Consider the following 22,143-nt stretch of genomic DNA (forward strand, 5'->3'; position numbering starts at 1 on the left):
CGGGTTTGGCATACATTATCTTTTTAACCTTCTTAACCTTGTGAAAGAGGTGCTCTTATCACTCCCATTTCCACAGATATGGAAACTAAGGCTCAGAGAGGTGTGATGACTTGCAAAGCTCACACAGCCTGTAAGAGACAGAGCTGAAATCCGGGTCTGTAAGACTCAGAGTCTCAACTCCCAGCTATAGCCCTGGACTACTTCCTTATGGTAGAAAATTTGGACTCATGGGCTTGGCGAAGTTGTGAAGTTTCAAAGTTTCATGGCCAAGTTTCTGCGGAAAATTTAGAGCGCCGCAGGAGTTGCTTTACCTGCATAACATACATAAAGAGGATAATGGGGACTACATTATTGTTATAAGAAATACGGTGCAAGTTACCATAATTAGTGTGGTATAGACCAGTGCTCTGCAGGGCCTAGATCTCTCCTTCGGGAGAGGAAATGTGGCAGAATTGTGTTGTTTGTGGGGAATGCTTAATTCTTCCTTGGTGCAAGGATATCCCTTAGCACATAATTAAGGCAACGCTTCATCCCTACACAGCAATCTTCAAACTTCTTTTTTTTTAGATTTTATTTATTTATTCATGAGAGACACAGAATGGCAGAGACACAGGCAGAGGGAGAAGCAGACTCCCAGTGGGGAGCCGGATGTGGGACTCCATCCCAGGACCCCAGGATCATGACCTGAGCCAAAGGCTCAGGCTCAACCACTGAGCCACCCAGGAATCCCAATTTTCAAACATTTTTGCTGTAGGTTATCTAGAAAAGAATTTTCTAAAAACTATGCAGACCCCACGACCCTCAAAGGGTTTTAAGTTGACATTAAATATCTTTATTTTATTTTTTTTAACTTTTTTGACATTAAATTTTTTAAAGTTTTATTTATTTAAGTAATCTTTACACCCAATGTGGGGCTCAAACTCACGACCCTAAAATCAAGAGTTGCATGCTCCTCCGACTGAGCCAGCCAGGCACCCCAACATTAAATGTTTTTAAATTGTAGGTTGCAGATTCTATGACTTCTGGTGTATTGAAATATTTAAAAAATTAAGTAAAATTTCATATCTACTTTTTGAAATACGTCCAATGGAATTGAAATACATGTCTGATACCCATGTCCTCTGTTTTAAAATAACATGAATAAGGTCATCAGAAATACTTGGAAATTTTGCATTATTTTGTGTTCTTCTTGGACTGTTATTTTCATTCCATGTCTTCATTTTTTTTTTTTTTTTTGTTAAGATTTTATTTATTCGGGCAGCCTGGGTGGCTCAGCGGTTTAGCACCGTCTTCAGCCCAGGGCGTGATCCTGGAGACCCAGGATGGAGTCCCACATCTAGCTCCTTGCATGGAGCCTGCTTCTCCCTCTGTCTGTGTCTCTGCCTCTCTCTGTGTCTCTCATGAATAAATAAATAATATCGAGAGACACAGAGAGAGGCAGAGACACAGGCAGAGGAAAAGCAGGTTCCCTGTGGGGAGCTCAATGTGGGACTCAATTCCAGGACCCTGGGATCAGGCCCTGAGCCAAAGGCAGACGTTCAACCACTAAGCTACCCAGGTGTCCCCATTTCTCCATGTTTTATCCTAGCAATGTTTTACTCTGCTCGAAAGCATGTCATTTGTCACTTGTCAGAATTTCCTAAGCCAAAATATATAAATTTTAAATTATTGTTTTTAATTTTCTGAGCTCATAAGGCTCTTAAGTGTTGACATTTTTCTCCTGCACTGAGTTATCATGATAGTTTTTAGTTATATGCAATAAACCAAAACAAGAAAAAATGAATTTTGATAAATAGCTGTTGAACACAAGTGAATTTTTATCAGGAACATACCTCTTAATGAGTGGTATGGAGTGTCTCTCAATTACATCATGTATTCTTGGATGATTACTTTCTACTAAAGTAAGATGGGGTTTAGCAGCAATTCCCTTCCTATTTTTCATTTTTACCTTATTTACATATCAAAATTGAGGGGGGACTGAAGGAGTTTTGTAACAACTCAATAAACTAATGCCACTTGTTTTTTTTTTTTTTTCAGCGACTTCCAAGTTATATGCTAAAGAGCATACAGCAACTGCTTATGAAAGATTATTTTCAGTGATCTGATTTACTGATGGCTTCATTAGGTTCTCTTTCAATTTGGTTAAAAATAATAAAAAGGAATTGGAAACTAGATGAGTCGCAAAAGGATTTGTATCTTGTCATTGGTGTCCTTTTTGAGGTGTTCTGAAAGGTTTAGCCTCGAAGCATTGCCCTGTGAGATGCACTGCAGAGATGGGAGGGTGGGGTAATGAGAAGTGGGAGGGGGTGGTTGAAAAAGGTGGGGCAAGAAACAGACAAGAGCCATAGCTTGTTCTCAGGAAAGAGTCTGTATGGAAGTTGAGGACCTGGAAATTAATTCTTTTAAAATTAGCCATGTCTGCTTGGAGCACCTGGCTCTGTGTAGCCTCCATTTGCAGCCCACTGCCCAAGGACATGCCTGTGGTTTGGGGGCAGTGCCTTCACCTCTTTGAGCCTCAGTTGCCTTATTTGCAAAATGGGGATGATAATGGCACCCACCTCGAAGGGCCACCATGAACTTTGGGTAAGATGTGAGTACAAAGCATTTAGTGTGCTGTCCCATACTCGGAGAGGACAAGGATAGGCACAGGTATGAAGGCTCCAGTCAGCCTTCCTGTGTTTAAGATCTGGCTCTATCCTCTGTTCCTGGGATATGGAGCAGGTTTCTTAGCTCTCTGAGCCTCAGGCTTCCCAGCTATAAAATGGGTATAATAATTTAAACTGCATCAGCTCTGTTCAAAAATTAACAATGTAACAGTGACTTTGTGGGGCACACCAAGAGCTCTCCATGAGTGCTTCTGCTTACAAATAGCTTACAGTTCTTTTTTTTTTTTAAAGATTTCATTTATTCATGAGAGACAGAGAGAGAGAGAGAGAGGCAGAGACACAGGCAGAGGGAGAAGCAGGCTCCATGCAGGGAGCCTGATGCCAGACTCGATCCCGGGACTCCAGAATCAGTCCCTGGGCCAATAGCAGGCGCTAAACCGCTGAGCCAGGGATCCCAACCTTCTGTCTTCTGTTTTTCTCACTCTCCAAGCTCTACCTTTGAAATTTTCTTAGCAACAGGGTGAGACATTTCTTTGGTAGGTGAGAAATTGTTCAGATGCTAGTTCTGCGCCTATACTGCCCAATCCCAGCTCAGGTAGTGCTGCTTACACCTGTGTGACCCTGGCCAAGGGATGTCCCCTCTCTGAGTCTCAGTTTCCTTATCTGTAAAACAGGGATAATGATATTACCCACCCCACAAGATTGTTGTGGGGCTTAAATAGCAACACGAAGCACCCAAACAGTGTTTGTACCTTAACAGGATCTCAGCCAGTGTTGGCTCATCACTCAGACCAGGATGGGATATCACAGGTTCAAGTCATTGTTCCTCTTCTCTGCGATGCTCCGTGTCACTAACAGACCCTGTCTTTCCATCCACAGGTAGTCTTTGTTGGCATGATGTCCAGCTCTACACTCTGGGGAAACATCTCAGACCAGTACGGCAGGAAAACAGTAAGGCGACCTCTCCTAAGTGCATGTCCTCTGGGTTATCTCCATGGTGGTGTTGACAGGCAGCGAAACAGTGCTGCTGAGCATTTGGGAGGCCCGATGAGCTCTGTCAAAATGCAATGAGAAGACATTGCTCTGAGGCCATGGACTCTCGAAAACACACATGCCTAGTGAGGCCCAAGCGTGTACATTTCAGAATGCAGAAGATGCCACTGGTGCCCACCCGGGTCCCCTTGGCACCCACTATTCACTTACACAAGGCTGGGGGAAGTCAAGGGCTGGTAGATAAAGTTGTCAACTTTCTTGCCCTAAATGAATCATCTCCTAATCCCAGCAGCACTGAGCTCTGGTCCTTGGGAACTTGCTCATGAAGGTACCTTGAATTGTCTGCTTTCCCCACTCCTCCCGGGATCACCACTTAAATAAACTGTTTGTACTAGAATTCTTGTGTCAGGGTCTGCTTTGGGGGAAGCCCAGCCTCAGATATGACATGAAATGGATTTGCAAACAAGGAAGAAGGGAACTTACAGGTCTGGCATTGCATTGAGCTCGTACTGTTTGATTCACTTGTTACTGCATGGTCCCCTTTGTATTTTACACTGCTCTGGTTTTGCTAGGCTGCACTTGGGTGCTTTGATTCCTTCAGCATGTGAAGTTACAGTTCTCCAAACTATAAACTTGGGCCTGATGGGAGAAAAGAGCTTTGTAGATCTAGAAGCTTTACTTGGTTAAGGGCCCTGCTCAGGAATAGCTGCCACTCCAGTAGTGCATTCTGAGTGATTGCACCTGCTGACTGCTTTATTGTTCTTTTTCCTGGACTCTTCTCTTCAGTCTGCAGCTTCTTGGGAGGCAGGGTGGTGTAGTGGTTACATGCTTGGGCTCTGGAATCAGGTGGATCTGGGTTCAGTTGCGACCCTACCACTCCTGGCTGTGTGACCTTGGGCAAGTGAATTGACCTCTCTGAGGATCAATTTCTTCATATGTCTAAAGAAAAAAAATAACAGATTCTACATTTGAGGGTTGAGATCCTAGACATGAATGGCTTTGGACCATGCCAGGCACATCATAGGCACAGGACATATGTGAGCTGGCATTGCAATGAAAGCATTTCTGACAAGTTCCCAGGTGATGCCAATGCTGCTGGTCCGGAGCCCATACTTTGAGAACTATTGACTTAGACTAATGTAGATAGCTAAAAAAAAACTTAGAATTCTGTTAGGAAAGAAGAATGGAGACATGGATGCTGAGGAGGTAACAGGTGGGGTCCACTATAACCAGCAGACCAGGGACTGGAAATAACACAGTACCTTGTATGGCAGGCCCTGTACCAGGCCTGGTACATGCATTTGCTCACCCAAACCCTGGTGCTATTCTCAATCTGATTTTACAGAAGGGAAAAGTGAGGCACAGAGCATGGGAAACTTGCCCAAGCTACACAGCTTATATATCACAGAGCCAGATCTCACTCTTTCTAAGGTCTAGACTCTTGCTTTAACACGTGGGTAGTGGCTTGAATCCGTAGATGCTCAATCAATGTATGTTGACTCGATGGATGGATGGATGGATGGATGGATGGATGGAAGGATGGATGGTTGAACAGTGCAGTCCAGCTGCAGGCCCTCCCGCTGTGACTGGACAGGAAATGCATAGGCCAGTAGGCACCTGGGAAACATTGACTTACGAAACCACTAAGGAGTGGCTGGGGCAGGACCAGAAGTGACCAGGCTGGGAAACCAACTCTAGCCATTGTAGCACAGGTACTTTTGGATGGTTTTAGAAGCTGGGGAGGTCAGTTGGGAAGATCTCTCCAGGCCTTCCAAAGAGAATAAAACCTGGATTACTCTGATTTTCAGGCCGTAGCTCTCTAAACTCTGCCCATACACACCCTCCCACGCACTTCCTTTTTCTGGAGGGTGTAAGTCATTGCTTCAGCAATTTTCTGATTGGAAAAGAGCAGAGCCAGAGCTGGGAAGAGGGAGAGAGGGAGAAAGGATGGAAGTAAGGGAAGAAGGAAGGATGGATGGTTGGAAGGGAGGGAGGAGAAGCACCTCTTATAATAAAGCAGAGCCGTTCTTGGGCGGCGCCGCAGCGGTGAAGGGAACTGCAAATGTGTGGCTGAGGCTGGACCTAACATTAGCCTTCGCAGTTTTAAAATAATCAAAGGAGAAAGCTCTTCTAATTTCTTCACGTGGCTTCTTCCTGTGCAGACTGGGCATGGGGTGGATGACTTGTCCCTCTGTCTCCTGCTAAAAACACTTTTTATTGTTCTTGAGGCAAGCATGCATATACACACACAAATGCAGGAACCCATGAAAAGGAACTTTACTGAGGTACAGTAAAGGGGCCTCAGTTTCCTTATTTATGTCAGAGGAGATTGGATCAGATAATAGCTGATAGTAACAGCTACCATTTATTGAGTTCCTGAAACTGAAGGGCAAATGGGTTTGTCCTCCCTTGTGTCTGCTCTAATCATTCAGTAGAGGACTCCAGACACATGGATTTGAGGAGTGGAAGGCTCAGTGGGACAGCTCTGTGATCAATTAGTGATGTCTGCCAGGGGCAGGAGGGCAGCCTGGTGAGTGCAGTAAAGCCCATGAGGAAGGTGGCTATGCCTGTTTTGCATCCTGAGGTGGCCCCGGCACCTGGCACAGCACCTGCCTTTTATAGCAGACCCTCCATAAATACTTCTCGAGTGGCAGAGTTGGATGGATGAAAATCAGATCCCCTTGTTGCCACTTTCTGCCACTCTCTCATCCTCTCCAGACCAGCAAGTGATTTCCTGGATGACTGTTCTCTGTTTTACAGACAAGTCCAAAAAGATCGTTAGCTTATGATCCTGACATCCCTCGGCAGAGTATGTTCATTCTGCCACTAACGTGGGTCATGCCTATGGCGTTCCCAGGAGGTAGCCCTATAGAATGTAGATACCTTCATTTTATGGTGGGAAGGAGAAAACTATATAGCTCAGGTAAAAGATTCGTAGATGGGTTTTCAGTAATGCCATTTACTGAATCTTGTGAGTTCTGAACACATTTTGGCAACTTCTAGAATAGCAGTTCTCAACGGGGGAGGGAGTGGGCAGATTTTATCTCCCCCTTCCTCCCAGGGGACATTCGGCAATGTCTGGGGACGTTTTTTGGTTGTCACCACTGAGGGGAGGGGTGCTACTGGCATCTAGTGAGTCAGATTCTGTTTGCTATCCCAAAGTCCATGGGACAGTCCACACCACAAAGAACTACCAAGTCCTAAGTGTGAAGGGGGCAAGGGTTGAGAAACGAGGCACTAGAATGAATGCACAGATGATGCCAAGTTGCACTATTGTGAAGAGTTCATTCTGTATCATCTTATTGTATCAGCTGGGACTACTCCACCCTAATTTCCTATTTACCTCCAGTGCTCATTTGGACAAATGAAATGCTAATGTGACATTTTTGTGAAAGCATGAGCTCTGAGGTCAGACTGCTAAGGTGCAAATCCCAGCCCCTCCACAGACAGGCTGCATGACCCTCAACAAGTTACTCAACCTCCCTGTGCCTCAAGTTTCCTCATTTGTTAGTGGGATCATAATAGTCTTTCTTCCATAGGGGTGTCCTAGGAGTAAACGGGCCTTTACACAGAAAGCTCTTGGCACAGAGGAAGCAATTCATAAATGTCCAGTATTGTTCCTATCATTTGGCAAGCTCATGACAATAAACAGCAAAGCCAATGTTCAAATGCAGGTATGTTTGGCTCCAGAGTCCACAACCTTGGCTGCTGGGAGACATAACTGAATTATTCCCCCAGAATTCAGTTGAGCAGTTGGACATTCAACCGTTCCAAACAAAGACTGAGAGGGTGCCTATAGAGTGGTCCTCTAGCTCTCCTGACCAGAGAGGAGAGAAATCACCCCCAGACTGCAGGGCCCCCCTCCCTGCAGGGAATTCTGGCCCAACCGCAGGGAGGATGGATCAGGTTCTAATTATAAAGCTTCTGTAGAACTCCTCCAGAAACAGAGGGTGAGCCGGGCAGCTGGCAAAGCTTTAGCTAGTGCCAAAAATCTCCTCCTAGCTCCTTGATCTGCCTCCGCCCAGCTGGGAGGCTTCTGGGAGGGTGTCTGCTGCATGACTTTGCAAGGGACTCACGTAAGGGGTTAGGACTCAGTGGGCCACTTTGATTCCTATAGAAGTTCCTACACCCTGGGGGCTTATGGCAAAGCCACACAAAGGAAGGGCAGCTGTGGGTGTGTGGCCTTGCCAGGGTGAAGGTGCTCCACCCTCTCTATTGAGTGAGGGAACTTAAGCAAATTATTTCACCCCTCTGAGTCTCAGTTTCCCCATTTATAAAACTAGGTTGTCAAGAGCAGGAGTTCAGAGGGCTGCTGGAAGGGTTATATGAGAAATGTAGTTAATGCACTTAGAACAATATTTACTGATGCATGGTTAGCCGGTGACCAATGGAAACTACTATTAGCTGTGTCGCAAAAAAAAAAAAAAAAAAAAAAAAATTCAGAATATGATCAGGTCAGTAGCTAGTTCAAAGGCTATAGATCCATGTTATCTGTAAGGACGAAAAAGAGGTAGCTGGCAGGCAACAAGCCTCTCATCTCATATTTTTTTTAAAGATTTATTTATTTATTTATTTATTTATTTATTTATTTATTTATTTATTCATGAGAGACAGAGAGAGAGGCAGAGACACAGGCAGAGGAAGAAGCAGGCTCCATTCAGGGAGCCTGATGTGGGATTTGATCCCGGGTCTCCAGGATCAAGCCCTGGGCCAAAGGCAGGTGTTAAACCACTGAGCCACCCAGGGATCCCCTCATCTCAATATTTTAAAGATCCCCAGCCTCCTTGTCCCCTGACAATTTTCCTTGTCCTGCACATGACCGGAGGACACCAAGGGCACTGAGTCAACAGTCTTCCAGGACTGAGTAATGCTCATGATGATGACATCAGCATGCTCCTTTTGGAGGCTGCAGACTTGGCACCCAAGTGGTAGCAAGACCCTCAGCTTCTTAGAGCAGAAGCTTGAAGCCTTTCCAGGCTACAGGTTGTATACCAGGGAGCTATGAACTGAACATGGCCTATAGATGTGTTTTATTTAACCCATACAATGCTGTATAGGATTTTGCATCAGTTGCCTCTGCTTCAAAAAATAATGTATTTTGCATAAAAATGAAGAGCTCTGTTTTGTTTTTGTTTTTGTTTTTTAATTGGGCTATCTGGCAGCCCAGGATCCACATTCTGTGATGGCAACTTTTGGCTAGAGCTCAGTAGAGGTTGACAAGACAGGCCAAGTTCTCTTGCATTCACCTGGACCCACCTATCCTTGCTGCCTCTATCAGAGGCAATGGGAGCCATCATAGGCCCAGGAGGAGGGCAGTGCTCATCCAAGTATGGCATTCGGAGTTGAAAGTCCTGACTCCAGGTTTGACTGCTGGTCCTGGACAAATCACTCAACTACTTTGACCCTCACTGTGCTGATTTGTAAAATGGGAGTGGAAATAACAGCCTCTTTCCACAGGCTGCTGTGAGGACCCAGTGTAAAGATGTGACAGTGAAAAAAAAAAAAAAAAAAAAAAAAGATGTGACAGTGATTTACAACATGGGAATGAAAGTTCCATAAAGTTAGAGACTCTGGCTGTCACATTCCCTGCTGTACCTCAGGAGGCACTCAGTGCATGCATGTTGAAGGGATAAATGAATGAATCATGGTATCTTTACTGCCAGGCATGCGACAGATGCTTAATATATGCATATTGAACAAATGATTGAATGGATGATGCCTATCAGTACCCTTAGTGCTGGGCACACAGCAGGTGTCTAATACATGTATGTTGAATGAATGAATGAATGAATGAACGAATAATATATAGCATTTTTTCTAGCATCTGGCATAGAGCAGGCACTTGATATATGCTTATTGTTAAGTGAATAATTGAATGAACAATTTAATGAATACATAATGTCTATACTTCTCTCTCTAGAACGTGGCATACAGGGGATGCTCAGTAAATGATTACTGAAGGAAGAAAAGGAGAGGGGGAGAGAGGGGAATGGGGAGACTGGGCCAACAATCTAAAAGGCAGAACAAATGTTAGGCCAGAATGACAAGTGTAGTTAATGAGAAGCTCAAAAGCCCAGGAGACATTTCTGCAGAGTCCCGAGCAGTGCTTGGATGAGGCAGCTGGCAGTGCCCGTGCCTTTGCAGTACCCATGACAATACTCACAAATGGTTGCTGAGTCCTCATTTCCTGGCCAGCTGGAAAGCCCTGACATCAGTGGGCAAATGCAGAGCTAGCTGCAGTCTGCTGTGACCCTGCAGGACAGGTCACATGCAGGTCTTTGCTGCCTGGCATGGGGTCATGTGGTGACCCCAATGGGGTAGTGAAGCTCCCAGGCGGTCGCTGGAGAGAGGCTTAACTCTCAGGTGCCAGTTGGGGTGCCCTCTTTTCTACCCGCTCCTCTTCTCCTCCTCTGTTTTCCCTCTTTTCATTTTCTTTGCTGCTAATGATGTCCTATCTCTGATTCAAGACTCCTTGGGTTCCAAGAAAGCAAACCCTTCTTAAGATAGCTTAAGCCACAAGAAAGGAAGTAAGTAAATATGTGGCAAATACTAATTTCGTAGTCGTGTGTTTCGGAGTGTAGAAATGTTGCTTTATTATTGTTGCAATAGATCCATAACTCCCTAGGCTTAGATAATTCCTATCCCATCTGTTTTGTTATATACTTAATATCTTTCTTTATATCAATTTTACTTTTTAAAAAAGATTTTATTTATTTATTTATTTATTTATTTATTTATTTATTTATTTATTTATTCATTCATGAGAGACATTGAGAGAGGCAGAGACACAGGTAGAGGAAGAAGCAGACTCCCTGCAGGGAGCCTGATGCGGGACTTGATCCCAGGACCCTGGGATCATGCCCTGAGCCAAAGGCAGACACTCAACCACTGAGCCACACAGGTGCCCACAACTTCGTTTTTTAAAAAAACAAACAAACTGGGACACCTGGTTAACTCAGTTGGCTAGGTTTCCAACTCTTGATTTCAGCTCAGGTCATGATCTCAGGGTCCATGTTCATCAGAGAGTCGAGATTTTCCCTCTCCTTCTGCCACTCCCCCCACTTGCTCTCTCTCTCTCTCTCTCAAATAAATAAATTAAAATCTTTTTAAAAAACCCTTAAATGCATGTTTTTGGAAAGGGAAACTTTATAGAGAGTCCTAAATAGGAAATCAGTAGCAATTGTCCTAAAAAGGAAATAGCTGCAAAAATAAATACAATGAAAATAAAACAATGTTACTAAATTCTAGTTGGTTACAGTTGCCTCCTGTCCAATCTGTTAAAAATAGAGATTAAGAGTGTTTAAAAAGATGTTAAAGACAGACTAGCACCACATAGATCTTTTCTCTTGGACATAATCAGAATAATGATTGGAATGAAAAATCACTTTCTTGCAAGCTAATGAAAGTTATTTAAAGTATTCTCTCTCCCACTTGAAATCATTTTCCAAGAAACTGGAAGTCATCTGTCAGACCTCCAAATTTCCTCTCTAGTCCCTTTTAATTCATTTTAATTTCTTGTAAGTTTATTTATTTAAGTAATCTCTACATCCAAGATCAAGACTCCCATGTTCTTCTGATTGAGCCAGCCAAGGCACCCTCATTCATTTTAACTGGAAAGCTAAAGTCAGTGTGCTTCAGACTTCCCACCTGAAGTGTCCCCAGGGAGACGAGAGGGCGCACTCAAGGCTGGATCTGGGGGAAGTACTACAGAGAGAGACCTGCCCAGACACCATGTTGCAGGTCTAAAATCCACATAGAATTTGTGTTCTATTCCATAATATGTTTGGTGTTGGTTAGCGTGAACCCAGGGTCCTGGGCTTGAGCCCTACATCCGGCTCCCTGCTTCTCCCTCTCCCTCTGCCTGCCGTTCCCTCTGCTGCTGCCTGTGCTCTTTCTCTGTCAAATACATAAAATCTTAAAAAAAAAATAACACCGGGATCCCTGGGTGGCGCAGCGGTTTGACGCCTGCCTTTGGCCCAGGGCGCGATCCTGGAGACCCAGGATCGAATCCCACGTCGGGCTCCTGGTGCATGGAGCCTGCTTCTCCCTCTGCCTGTGTCTCTGCCTCTCTCTCTCTCTCTCTGTGTGACTATCATAAATAAATAAAAAATAAAAATAAATAACACCTTAAATTGCATTCACCCTTGATTGTTTCTCAGTCTCTAAGAGTAATTAACACTCCAGGAATACGCAGCATGTTTGTTTTGCAGCATTGTTATCCCCGTGAAATACAATGTTCCCTTTACTTAGAAATTGTTATGAAAACTTTTAATAACGCCCTTAATTATCCAGAAATAATTTAAAAAATAAAATAGCCACCCACATAATCTTTAAAAGAAACCAGTTATAAAAAAAATAAAATAATAAAATAAATCAGGTATAATGCCCCAAGTATGATATAATGGAGAACTTTTTAAAGGAGGCAGTTAGTTAAATTTATTTTCAATATGCAAATGTGCATGCACAAGTGTCCAGATAAAAAGAAGTTAATATTTGTCTCTGATTATAAATAAACTTGTATTTAACTGAATTTTGTTGATGCTTTTTTCTTTATATTTGACATTTTGAAATAGATTTAGATCAGTCTATTCATAGATACACGTAGAAACCCTATGAATGCAGACAGATACTGGAGTGTTCCCTCAATGACTCAAATACCATATGCAGTGTTGCCATTGACAACATGGCTTTCTGAAATGAAGAACAATTTTGTAAAGTTCCAGAAAAACCACACACAAACTTCCTTTGATTTACCTAGAAGTTGGATTCCTGCAAAATTAAGTGTATATTCAAATCTTATTTCTATATAAAATAGAGTGAAGGTCAAGGTACAGATAGTCATGGAGTTTTCACCTGGACGATAGGCAAGTAGAAAGTTCAATTTGAGATGGTGCAGGATACAAGACAAGTCTTTATTGAGTCTCATGCACTGCATCTAACATCTCAGGCCCCTATATATTAAATGCCAATCATTGGGGCAACCAAGAATGCTGCAGAATTTTCCCACAGCCCTTCCCCCTGGAGGTTGGCACCATCCCACAGAGAATCTGTGCGGATTGCTGTTTAGCATGACCCCATTGATGACTTTCAACAGGTTTGGGGGCCACATGGCCTGGAGGTACTGAGAAGCTCTGTGACTTGGTGTCTTCCTTCTCCACAGGGGCTGAAGATCAGTGTGCTCTGGACTCTGTACTATGGCATCCTCAGTGCTTTCGCACCCGTGTACAGCTGGATCCTGGTGCTCCGGGGCCTGGTGGGCTTCGGGATCGGAGGGGTCCCCCAGTCGTAAGTAAACGCCCAGCTCTGGCCACCCAGCAAGACAGCCAGTCAACTATGTTCATAGCCTGGGGGGGATGCAGAGATGGTACACTAGGGCTTCTGGCATCAAGGAGGTATGATGTAGCCAGAAAATAGTACCATTATCAGTAATGATTGGCAAAACAAAAGCAACATAATAGGGGCACCTGGATGGCTCAGTCAGTGAAGTGTGTAACTCTTGATCTTGGGATTGTAAATTCAAGCCCCATATTGGGCCTAGAGATTACTTAAAAATAAAATCTTAAGGGGCACCTGGGTGATCCAGTCAATTAGGCATCTGACTCTTGGTTTTAGCTAGGGTCATGATTTCAGGGTCCTGGGATCGAGCCCCACATCAGGGTCTGCATTCAGTATAGAGTCTACTTGTGATTCTCCTTCTGCTCCTCCTGCTCCTGCTTTCTCTCTTTTCTGTCTCTCAAATCAATCAATCAATCTTTAAAAAATAAAATCTTAGAAAAACACAACACAATAGCTGGAAAGTCATAAATGTGAAATAATAATAAAAATATAGATCATCTAAAAAAAGGGGTGGGGGGATCCCTGGGTGGCTCAGTGGTTTAGCACCTGCCTTAGGCCCAGGGTGTGATCCTGGGGTCCCCGGATCAAGTCCCACATCAGGCTTCCTGCATGGAGCTGGCTTCTCCCTCTGCCTGTGTCTCTGCCTCTCTGTGTGTCTCTCATGGATAAATAAATAAAACCTAAAAATAAATAACTAATTAAAAAATAATAAAATAAAAAATAAAACTATAGATCTAGCCTTGATTGGACATATTTCTAGGCACATCGCAGCAGCCCCAGGAGGTATGTGTTATCAAATGATTGCAATCTCCCTTTTATAGTTGAAACCAAGACTCAATGGGTGAAATCATTTGCCCAAGACATATGGTGTGTAGTGGAACTAAGAACCCGAGTCTGTCTGCCTACAGCATCCATGCTCTTAACCATCACAAGGCACATGAGGGCCCTCTTCCTCTTCTAACCTAAGCATGAGGTGTGGTGGGCCTAATCAGATGCAAACTGAGTCTTTGTTGGTGCTGTTGTTAAGGCACTGAGAATAGTCACAGTTGTTAGAAGAAGCCACTCTGTCCTGGAAGATGGGCAGACAATGGCATATGGGGTGTATCTGACCTGCAGACTAGTTTTATAAATAAAGTTTTATTGGAACACAGCCACATCCATCATTTACATATTAACTATACCCATTTTCATATACAGCAACGGAGTTGAGTAGTCTCAGCAAAGACATTATTTCCTATCTGGCCCCCTATAGAAAAGGGGCCATCCTATAGGATGATAATGGCCAATATTTAGTGTTTACTAGGAGGCATGTGCTTTTCTAAACAGTTTACCAGATTATCTCATGTAATCCCCGCAAAACCCTAGGTAAATTCAATTATTCATCCCATTTCACAGATACAGAAACTGACGCACAGAGAAGTGAAGTGACTTACCCTAGGTGACACAGTCAGAAAGAGGCATAGTGAGAATCTCAGGCCCTCTAAGTCCAGAGTCTAGGTGCTAACCATTGCATTGTACTGTCTCTCTATTAAAGATGCAAAGGATTTGGAAAGACCTAGAGGCAGATTGAGGATGATGTAGAATATTTCATATGAAGGGATCTGAATGAAAAGAAGAAGCCAGAGTTGAGTCCGAGGAAGGATAATAGTCCATTTGGGTTAGCTCGTTGGGGTGAGATATGTGAGAATTGAAAGCTAAGGTTGGACAGGTAGACCAGGGCAAGCTTCCTAAAGGTCTTGAATGCCAGGCCAAAGGAATTGCCTACAGGCAGTGTGGAGCCACTGAGACTTCTTGAGCAGGGGAGGTACTTTAGAAGTATTAATCTGGCAATAGTGGGTAGGATGGGTTGAAGGTAAGGAATAATAATTCTTGTTACAATAATTTAGGGAAATTTCCCACAAGGCCCAGTTTGTTCACTTATTTAATATTTCTTGATCACCTACTATGGCACTGGCCTGTACTACACGCTGGGGATACAGCGTGAGCAAGACAAATACGGTCCCTATTACAGGTGGGGATCTCAGAAAACAGAATGTGAGATGGAGATTAGTGTGCAAGCAATTATTGAGATCAGCACCTGCAAGGGAGTGAGTAAAGCTTGAATGGGCAGAGGGAGGAGCTGAGCAGAGCTGACCCTATAGGAGTTCCAGAACTGGAATGGCTCCTTAGAATTGTTCCAAAATGAGGCATGGGGGCTGGACCTTTATACCTTCACATCAGCCATATTGGACATGAGGTGCCCTCAAAAAGAGAGAGTGACCTTGGGCAAAGTAGCTACTTTGGGGCAAGGCAATTTCTGGCAGGGCCCCAATTCTGAGCCCTTAGCAGGTAACATTCCTGGTCGTTCCAGAGGGAGTATGTCCCTCAGTCCTGAAGGGCGAGTCCAGGTGGTATATCACAGAACCCAGGACAGTCTACCCTTTGTACCTCTTGGATCTCCTTGCTTCATATAATAAGTCTACCCCATCAGGGAACAGCTTTTCCAGCACTCTGATTGGTCTTTTCCCTGAAAAGACTTAAAAGAGGCTGGCTAGTGAGGTAAACTAAAGTCCCTGTTATTGCTGCTGGTCTCATGGCTGCTGCTGATGCCTAATATCTCCCTCTCCAGCTGCTCGTGTAGGTTCCTATTGCCTTTGGCCAGCATTTCCACTGATCAAGATGGTTTACCTGGTGAGGTGTTCCAGACCACATGCCTGAGTCACTGTGCCCTTCTCAGGCCATAGCTGCTTCTTGTCCATTTAACACCAAAATTGGGCAGAGAATTACCAAGAGATGTCCAGGATATCACCTGGGTACCCCATTAGATAACAGTAACCCTATTGCCTCCTGATGCCCAGGATCAATTCCTAAGACAGAATGCTGACTCTTTCTTGACACAAGGAACCCAAATTTACTAAGTGGCAGATGTTACATAGGGTCTAATGGGATTCTTGTTGGGGAAGCATGCCCTGGGGGAAGCATGCCCTCTCTGGAACCAGGACCTCTAACTCCACAGGTGAGGCAATTACAAATTCCTCCTTCAACCCTTTGATTTCAGAGGATGTATTCCTTCTACATTGCACCATATGATGGACATTGACTTAAGGGTATATTTTATCCTAGAAGACAGTATCCCATCCTCACAGAGCATTATCTCCAAGCCAATGCCTCCATGGCATCTTCAAGAGGCAGTTCCATCCCCCATCAGGCCAGCATCTTCAAGGTACCATAAGTGGATTCCATGGTCATATACCACTAGGGCATCTCCTTTGATATGTATCAGCTCCCTCGGTCTCAAACACTATAATGTGGGATTCTGTGTCAATGAGTTGAATACTTTGAAAGCTGGTGCTGGCTGGGACCCCGTAGGCAGGAAAGGCAAACCCATGCCCAGAATATGTGCCAGTTCCATCAAGATGAGTTACTGCTCCTTCCACAATGGAAGATGTCCAGTATCAATACTATGCCACCATGTGACATGGGACGACTCCATCCTGGGTGCTCTGCGTTGGTCTCTGTTGCTTGCAGAATGGCAGAATGTGCATGAGGATCTGGCCCAATTGCCTCTTGGGGGTTAACAGTTCACTGGTTGACTTCTTGAGCCTGTTGAGCCTGTTGAATATCACAATTGGGGAAGAGTAAGAGAGGGAATCTAGAAGAGTAATGCTAACACTGAAGTAGTGTGACTTGGTCATGATTACCAGATTCAAATTCTGTCAAAAAAAAAAAAAAATTCTGACTGTCCCTTAACAGCTGTGTGCTCTTAGGCAAGTCACTAAACCTTTCTACTTCTCAGTTCCTTCATCTCTACAATGGGGATAATAGCATACCTACATCATGGGGTCAGTTAGAATATTACATGACAGCACATGTGAAATGCCTGGGACAGTGTCTGGCAGAGAGCACTCAGTGAATGTAAGCATTTGCGTGGTCTCCCAAAGGCTGTGAAGCTCAGGTGTCAGTGTGACGGATGTTGGATTCAGTGGGTTATTAGGGAAGGAATAAATGGGGACAGGAGATATAACCACATGGATTGAATATGAAAACAAATCCCCAGACTCTTTCTGCCACTTAGAGGCTGGAAGGGCAGTGAGTGGCTCTCAGTTCCCTCCAGTCCTTCCTTCCCTATTCATTATTGACCCCTCCAGGGCTCTGCAGAGTAGACATCTGACATACACTCCTGGGCCTAGAATAGGCTTAAAAACCACCGGAGCTCAAGGCAAAGGCCATTAAGCCAAGCCTATAAATCTGGGCTGGCAGGGGCTTGTGGCCAATGTCCTCCATGTCTGGACCAACTCCAGGAATTCCTACAAACAGCCACTGTCCCATTCATGAGCCATACATTGACTAGGGGACAATCTTTCCCTAGTGGCTGGAAAGAAAGCACTCTCAGAAGTACACATTAAATTCCTTTCCCAGGGATACTCAGGTAGATGATGGCTGAACCCAGCCTCCAAATAGCTACCTGAATTTTCTTCCCATAAGGGAGAAGGGAAAGGAACTACATATTTAGAATGTTCAGTGATCCTTGTTTGAAATGGTGGAATGAGAGGAAGAAGCAAGGTTTCCAGGACCTTGAGGGGGCTAGCTGTTGTTGGGAAAAGGTTACTTATTACTGTCTAATTAAACCTTAGTCATGAGACCCTTCAGATGTGTATTGGTGGGCCATGTGCTTGGGGGATGATTGCCAACACGTATCTTGGGGGTTTAGAGATAAAGGGAAATTTCTAAAGGAATTTTTATATGTTAAAGTAGACTTACAGGATCCTGGAGGTCGGGCTAAGATTGCCTTCTGGCCTTAGCCAAGTATGAACATTGAGGTAGTTGAGTCTGTAGAGGAGTGTCTCTTTGCCTGTTTCAAGGACTTGTCAGTGTGCTTTGTCCTCAGCTAGTCCTCTGTTCCCACATCACAGCTAACAAAGGGCAGAGCTCAGATTTAAACATCACTTGACCCTGCAAACATATTTTCTTAAATACTGTATAGCTTATTTGAGGAGAGCAAATAAAAATTAGAAATAAAGGGCACCTGAGTGGCTCAGTGGGTTAGGCATCTGCCCTCGGCTCAAGCCCTAGTCCCAGGGTCCTGGGATCAAGCTCCAAACTGGGCTCCCTGCTCAGCAGGGAGTCTACATCTTCCTCTGCCCCTCACTCCACTCATGTGTGCTCTCTCTCAAATAAATAAATAAAACCTTAAAAAAAAAAAACAGAAACAAAATTACAGAAGAAATATTTAGCCACCCAAGAGAGCCACTGGCTTCCCAGCACTTCCACGCCAGCCATTTACATAAAAATAATCATGTCTTAATTATGCAATGTTCTTAACTAGTTATAAAAATGGCTCCCCTGAGTTCATTATTTGGAAACATTTAGTTGCAGACTTCTTTTAATTGAAGGGTTTTTTTTGTTAAGATTTTATTTATTTATTCATGAGACACACACACAGAGAGAGAGAGAGAGAGAGAGAGAGGCAGAGACACAGGCAGAGGGAGAAGCAGGCTCCATGCAGGGACCCCAATGTGGGACTCCATCCTGGAACTCCGGAACCACGCCCTGAGCTGAAGGCAGACGCTCAACTGCTGAGCCACCCAGGTGTCCCTAATTGAAGATATTTTTATATAATTAAAGCAACCAAGAGTTTCCATTCATTTAGACTTTGCACCATCTCACAAAACCAAATGAGTAAGTCTTTGCTGTATAATTTTTAAAAGTGCAAAAAACAACTGAATTTTTTCTTTCAGTTTTATTGATGTATAATTGACATCTAACACTATATATTCAAAGCATATAGCATAATAACTTGACTTACATATCTTGCAAAAATTATGACCTCAATAAGTTTAGTTAGCTCATCTGTAAACTGTATTATTAATAAAGAGCCCATCCCTCAGCCCTGATCTGTGCTTTTTTATGTGCTTCCTTCTATCCCTCTTTTTACTTTTAAAATTTTTTAAAGATTTTATTTTTAAGTAATCTCTACACCCAATGTGGGGCTCAAACTTCTATCCCTCTTTTTACTTTTAAAATTTTTTAAAGATTTTATTTTTAAGTAATCTCTACACCCAATGTGGGGCTTAAACTCACAACCCCAAGATCAAGAGTCACATGACTATGACTGACTGAGCCAGCCAGATGCCTCATTCCTTTTTTCTTCTATTATTTCTTCTCCCAAAGTAGGTGTTTATACTGGTCCTTGGTACTAAAAATAGTAACATTAATATTGATCATTATTGTAATGTCCATTGAGTGCTTACCAAGTCCTAAGCACTATGCTGTTCATTGACAACCCTATCACTCCCAGTTTACAGATGAGAAAACTGAGGCTCAGAGACTGTTAAAAAAAACTTGCTTAAGGCCAGATGGTTATTAAATGTGGTGTGGAGTTACCTCTTGCTTTGTAACAACCCCACATTTATGGCTTAACAACAATTTATTGAACTCATGATTCTGAACTTGGGCAGTTTGATTGTTCTGGGCTCAGTGGTGCTCACTCATGTGTTTCCAGTCAACTGGTGAATTGGATGGGGGCTGGCTAGGCTAGCATGGCCACAGCTGACTCACCTGTGCTCCACAAGCCCCTCAAACTCCAACTGGCTAGCCCCAGCACCTGGTCGCCTGCACCTGGGCAGGGGTTCAAATCTGCAAGCAAAAGCCATAGAGTATCTTGAGATCCAAGCTTGGAATGGGCACAATACCACTTCTATTTCACTTCTATTCTCTATTGAACGAGAGCAAGACTCAAGGCCCAGATTCAAGGGTTGGGGAAGTAGACTTTGCATGGAGTGACATGTAAGGAAGCAAGATACAGGGAGGGAAAATAGTGGGGCACCTTGTACAAACCATCTACCACATGGAGCAACTGGGTTCAAATCCACACCCATCTAATGCCAAAGTTCTTACATTTGAACAGATGTCATGAAAGGATTCTGAGCTTATATAGTCAGAAAGTCCTGGTAGATCATTAATGTCTGCTGGGTCCCTGGTACTGATTTGGAGATGAATCTGGGGATGTAGAACTGGAGGTTCTGAGTGGTTTCTATTCCCTTTAATTAAGACAGGAAAGAAGATCACATTTGGGATGCCAAATAATTACCTTTTCTCTCTATGGAGGAGCAGCAAGAGGGAAGAGACTTTAACTCAAGCGAAGAAATTAGAAGTAACTTTATTTTTATCATTACAAGTAATACCATTTCGTTTTAGAAAAATTTAGAAAATGCAAATAAGCATCAAAAATGATCATTGCCTCTAATTGCAAAATATACACAAAATATATGTAAGAGACCTGTTGGCACCAGGACAGATTGTTTATTATTTCCAGTAGTGGGTGCTGTGTATTCTGGCAGAAATGCCCCTTAGCTAAAAGACTGAGATGGAAACCCGCCTTAACTGGCACCCTGGTTGTGTGTTAGCTACTTTTAAAGATTAATGCTCATGGAAGCTGCCCATCTATTCCACCTTGAAACCTCCTTAGAAGATTCTTCAGATTGGTGTCTAGAGCTTGCTCACAAACCTGTCCTTGGCACTGCTCTTTCCCCTCAAGACCAAGCAGAAATGCCAAATGGAGATCACAGGTCACTTCTTTCCAAGTATGTGATCCAAATGGCAAATCTCTAATTGCCAAGTGCTATAAATGTGATTATTTTCAGTGGGAATTTATTCACACCAGTATCAACTGTTTCTTGGCATTGCTACTTTCATTGCTCATTCTTTTATTCTTCAGTGTGATTGTAATAATCATCATACTTTGGATGAAGATCAAACAGCTCATTTTCATAATGAACTGCCATAAATAATGGCCAAGTAGGGGGCACAACGATTGCAGGAAAAAATGTTTCTTGTGGCTTAGGTGGCAAAAACAAGAAATTGAAAAACATCTAAGTATTCATCAACAGGGTTGTAGCTGCTTAAAAATAATGCAGTAGATCTATATGTATGTTAATATGGAAAGATTTCCAAACTGTCTTACTGAAAGCAGATCCTGATACAGAGATGCTAGAGCAAGTAGTTTAGTCTGGGAGATCCTGCCGCATGTATCTCCAGATTGTCCTGTTCAAGGGATGAGGGAACTGTCATTTGTTGAGAGCTCCTCCTGAGAAGTTTAAATTCCTTGGCACTCTTGGTCTGCCACAGAGGTTGGCAGAGCAAGTTTTAATAACCAGAGAAAGCACCAGGGGAGAGTTGCAGGTGCTGACAGTTGGAAACTAGATGGACATGCATGGAAGTGACAAGAGTTGGAGCATTTGTATGGGTGAAACATGAAGACTATGCTGCATACATGTTAAGGAAGGAAGGGAGGGAGGGAGGGAGGAAGGAAAAAAGAAAGCAAGGAAGGAAGAAAGGGAGGGAAGACAGGAGGGAGAGAAGAAAAGGGAAGGGAGGAAAAAGGAAAGATATATTGTTTAAATTTATTTATTTATGTAGAGAAGGGGCTGGAAATTTGCAAAGCAAACTCCTGGTTGATATGGCTCTGGGGGAGCAGGATGGAAGTAGGGGCAATGGGGAAGAGGAAGAATCATCATATACTCTGTATATTTGTGTATCGCTAAATTGTTTTACAATGAAAATGCCTTCATGTACTACTTCTGTAACAAAAAAAAAGAAGAAAGAAAGAAAGAAAGAAAGAAAGAAAGAAAGAAAGAAAGAAAGAAAGAAAGAAACTCCATGCTATAGCATTGGAATTATTTCCAATAATTCCTTCATTATAAAAGGAAATCCTTGCCATCTAAGGACAGGAATAGCTTTGCCCTTAGAATATGCTGCTGCATGGTTAGTAGTTTAATTTGGTGGAGAAAAGGTAAACATGCCTTTCATCTTATTATTATGGATTTTTAAAAATAATGTAGGCACATCATTTGGAGAATAGCACAAAAATTTCAAAGAAGGGTACCTAGGTGGCTCAGTGGTTGAGCATCTGCCTTTGGCTGGGGTCGTGGTCCTGGGGTACCGAGATCGAGTCCCACATCAGGCTCCCTCCATGGGGCCTGCTTCTCCCTCTGTCTATGTCTCTGCCTCTCTCTGTATGTCTCTCAGAATAAATAAAATATTTTTAAAAATTTCAAAGAGGTCATCCATTGTAATCACTATAACCCTCTGTAACCACTATAATCTTGGTCCCCATTCTCAGAGCTGAGTTAGTGAAATTCCTAATGGTTTTTGTTGAGAGAGGTAGGCATATAACTTGGGCATATAACTTGGAACAAGTTTTTTTGGGAACCGCTTTGGTAATATATAT

The 22,143-nt window shown here is 43.3% G+C and overlaps 1 protein-coding gene across 1 annotated transcript in view; it reads left to right on the forward strand.

Annotated features, from left to right (window-relative positions):
• SVOP (SV2 related protein) overlaps positions 1-22,143 on the forward strand; it is a 70,807-nt gene that overhangs the window by 23,758 nt on the left and 24,906 nt on the right. The window contains exons 5-6 of the mRNA XM_038575412.1: positions 3,486-3,557; positions 12,760-12,884. Coding sequence (XP_038431340.1) covers positions 3,486-3,557; positions 12,760-12,884 — 197 coding nt within the window. The remainder of the gene's footprint in view (positions 1-3,485; positions 3,558-12,759; positions 12,885-22,143) is intronic.

The sequence above is a fragment of the Canis lupus genome, chromosome 26 (assembly GCF_011100685.1).
Source record: "Canis lupus familiaris isolate Mischka breed German Shepherd chromosome 26, alternate assembly UU_Cfam_GSD_1.0, whole genome shotgun sequence".
Lineage (NCBI taxonomy): Eukaryota > Metazoa > Chordata > Mammalia > Carnivora > Canidae > Canis > Canis lupus.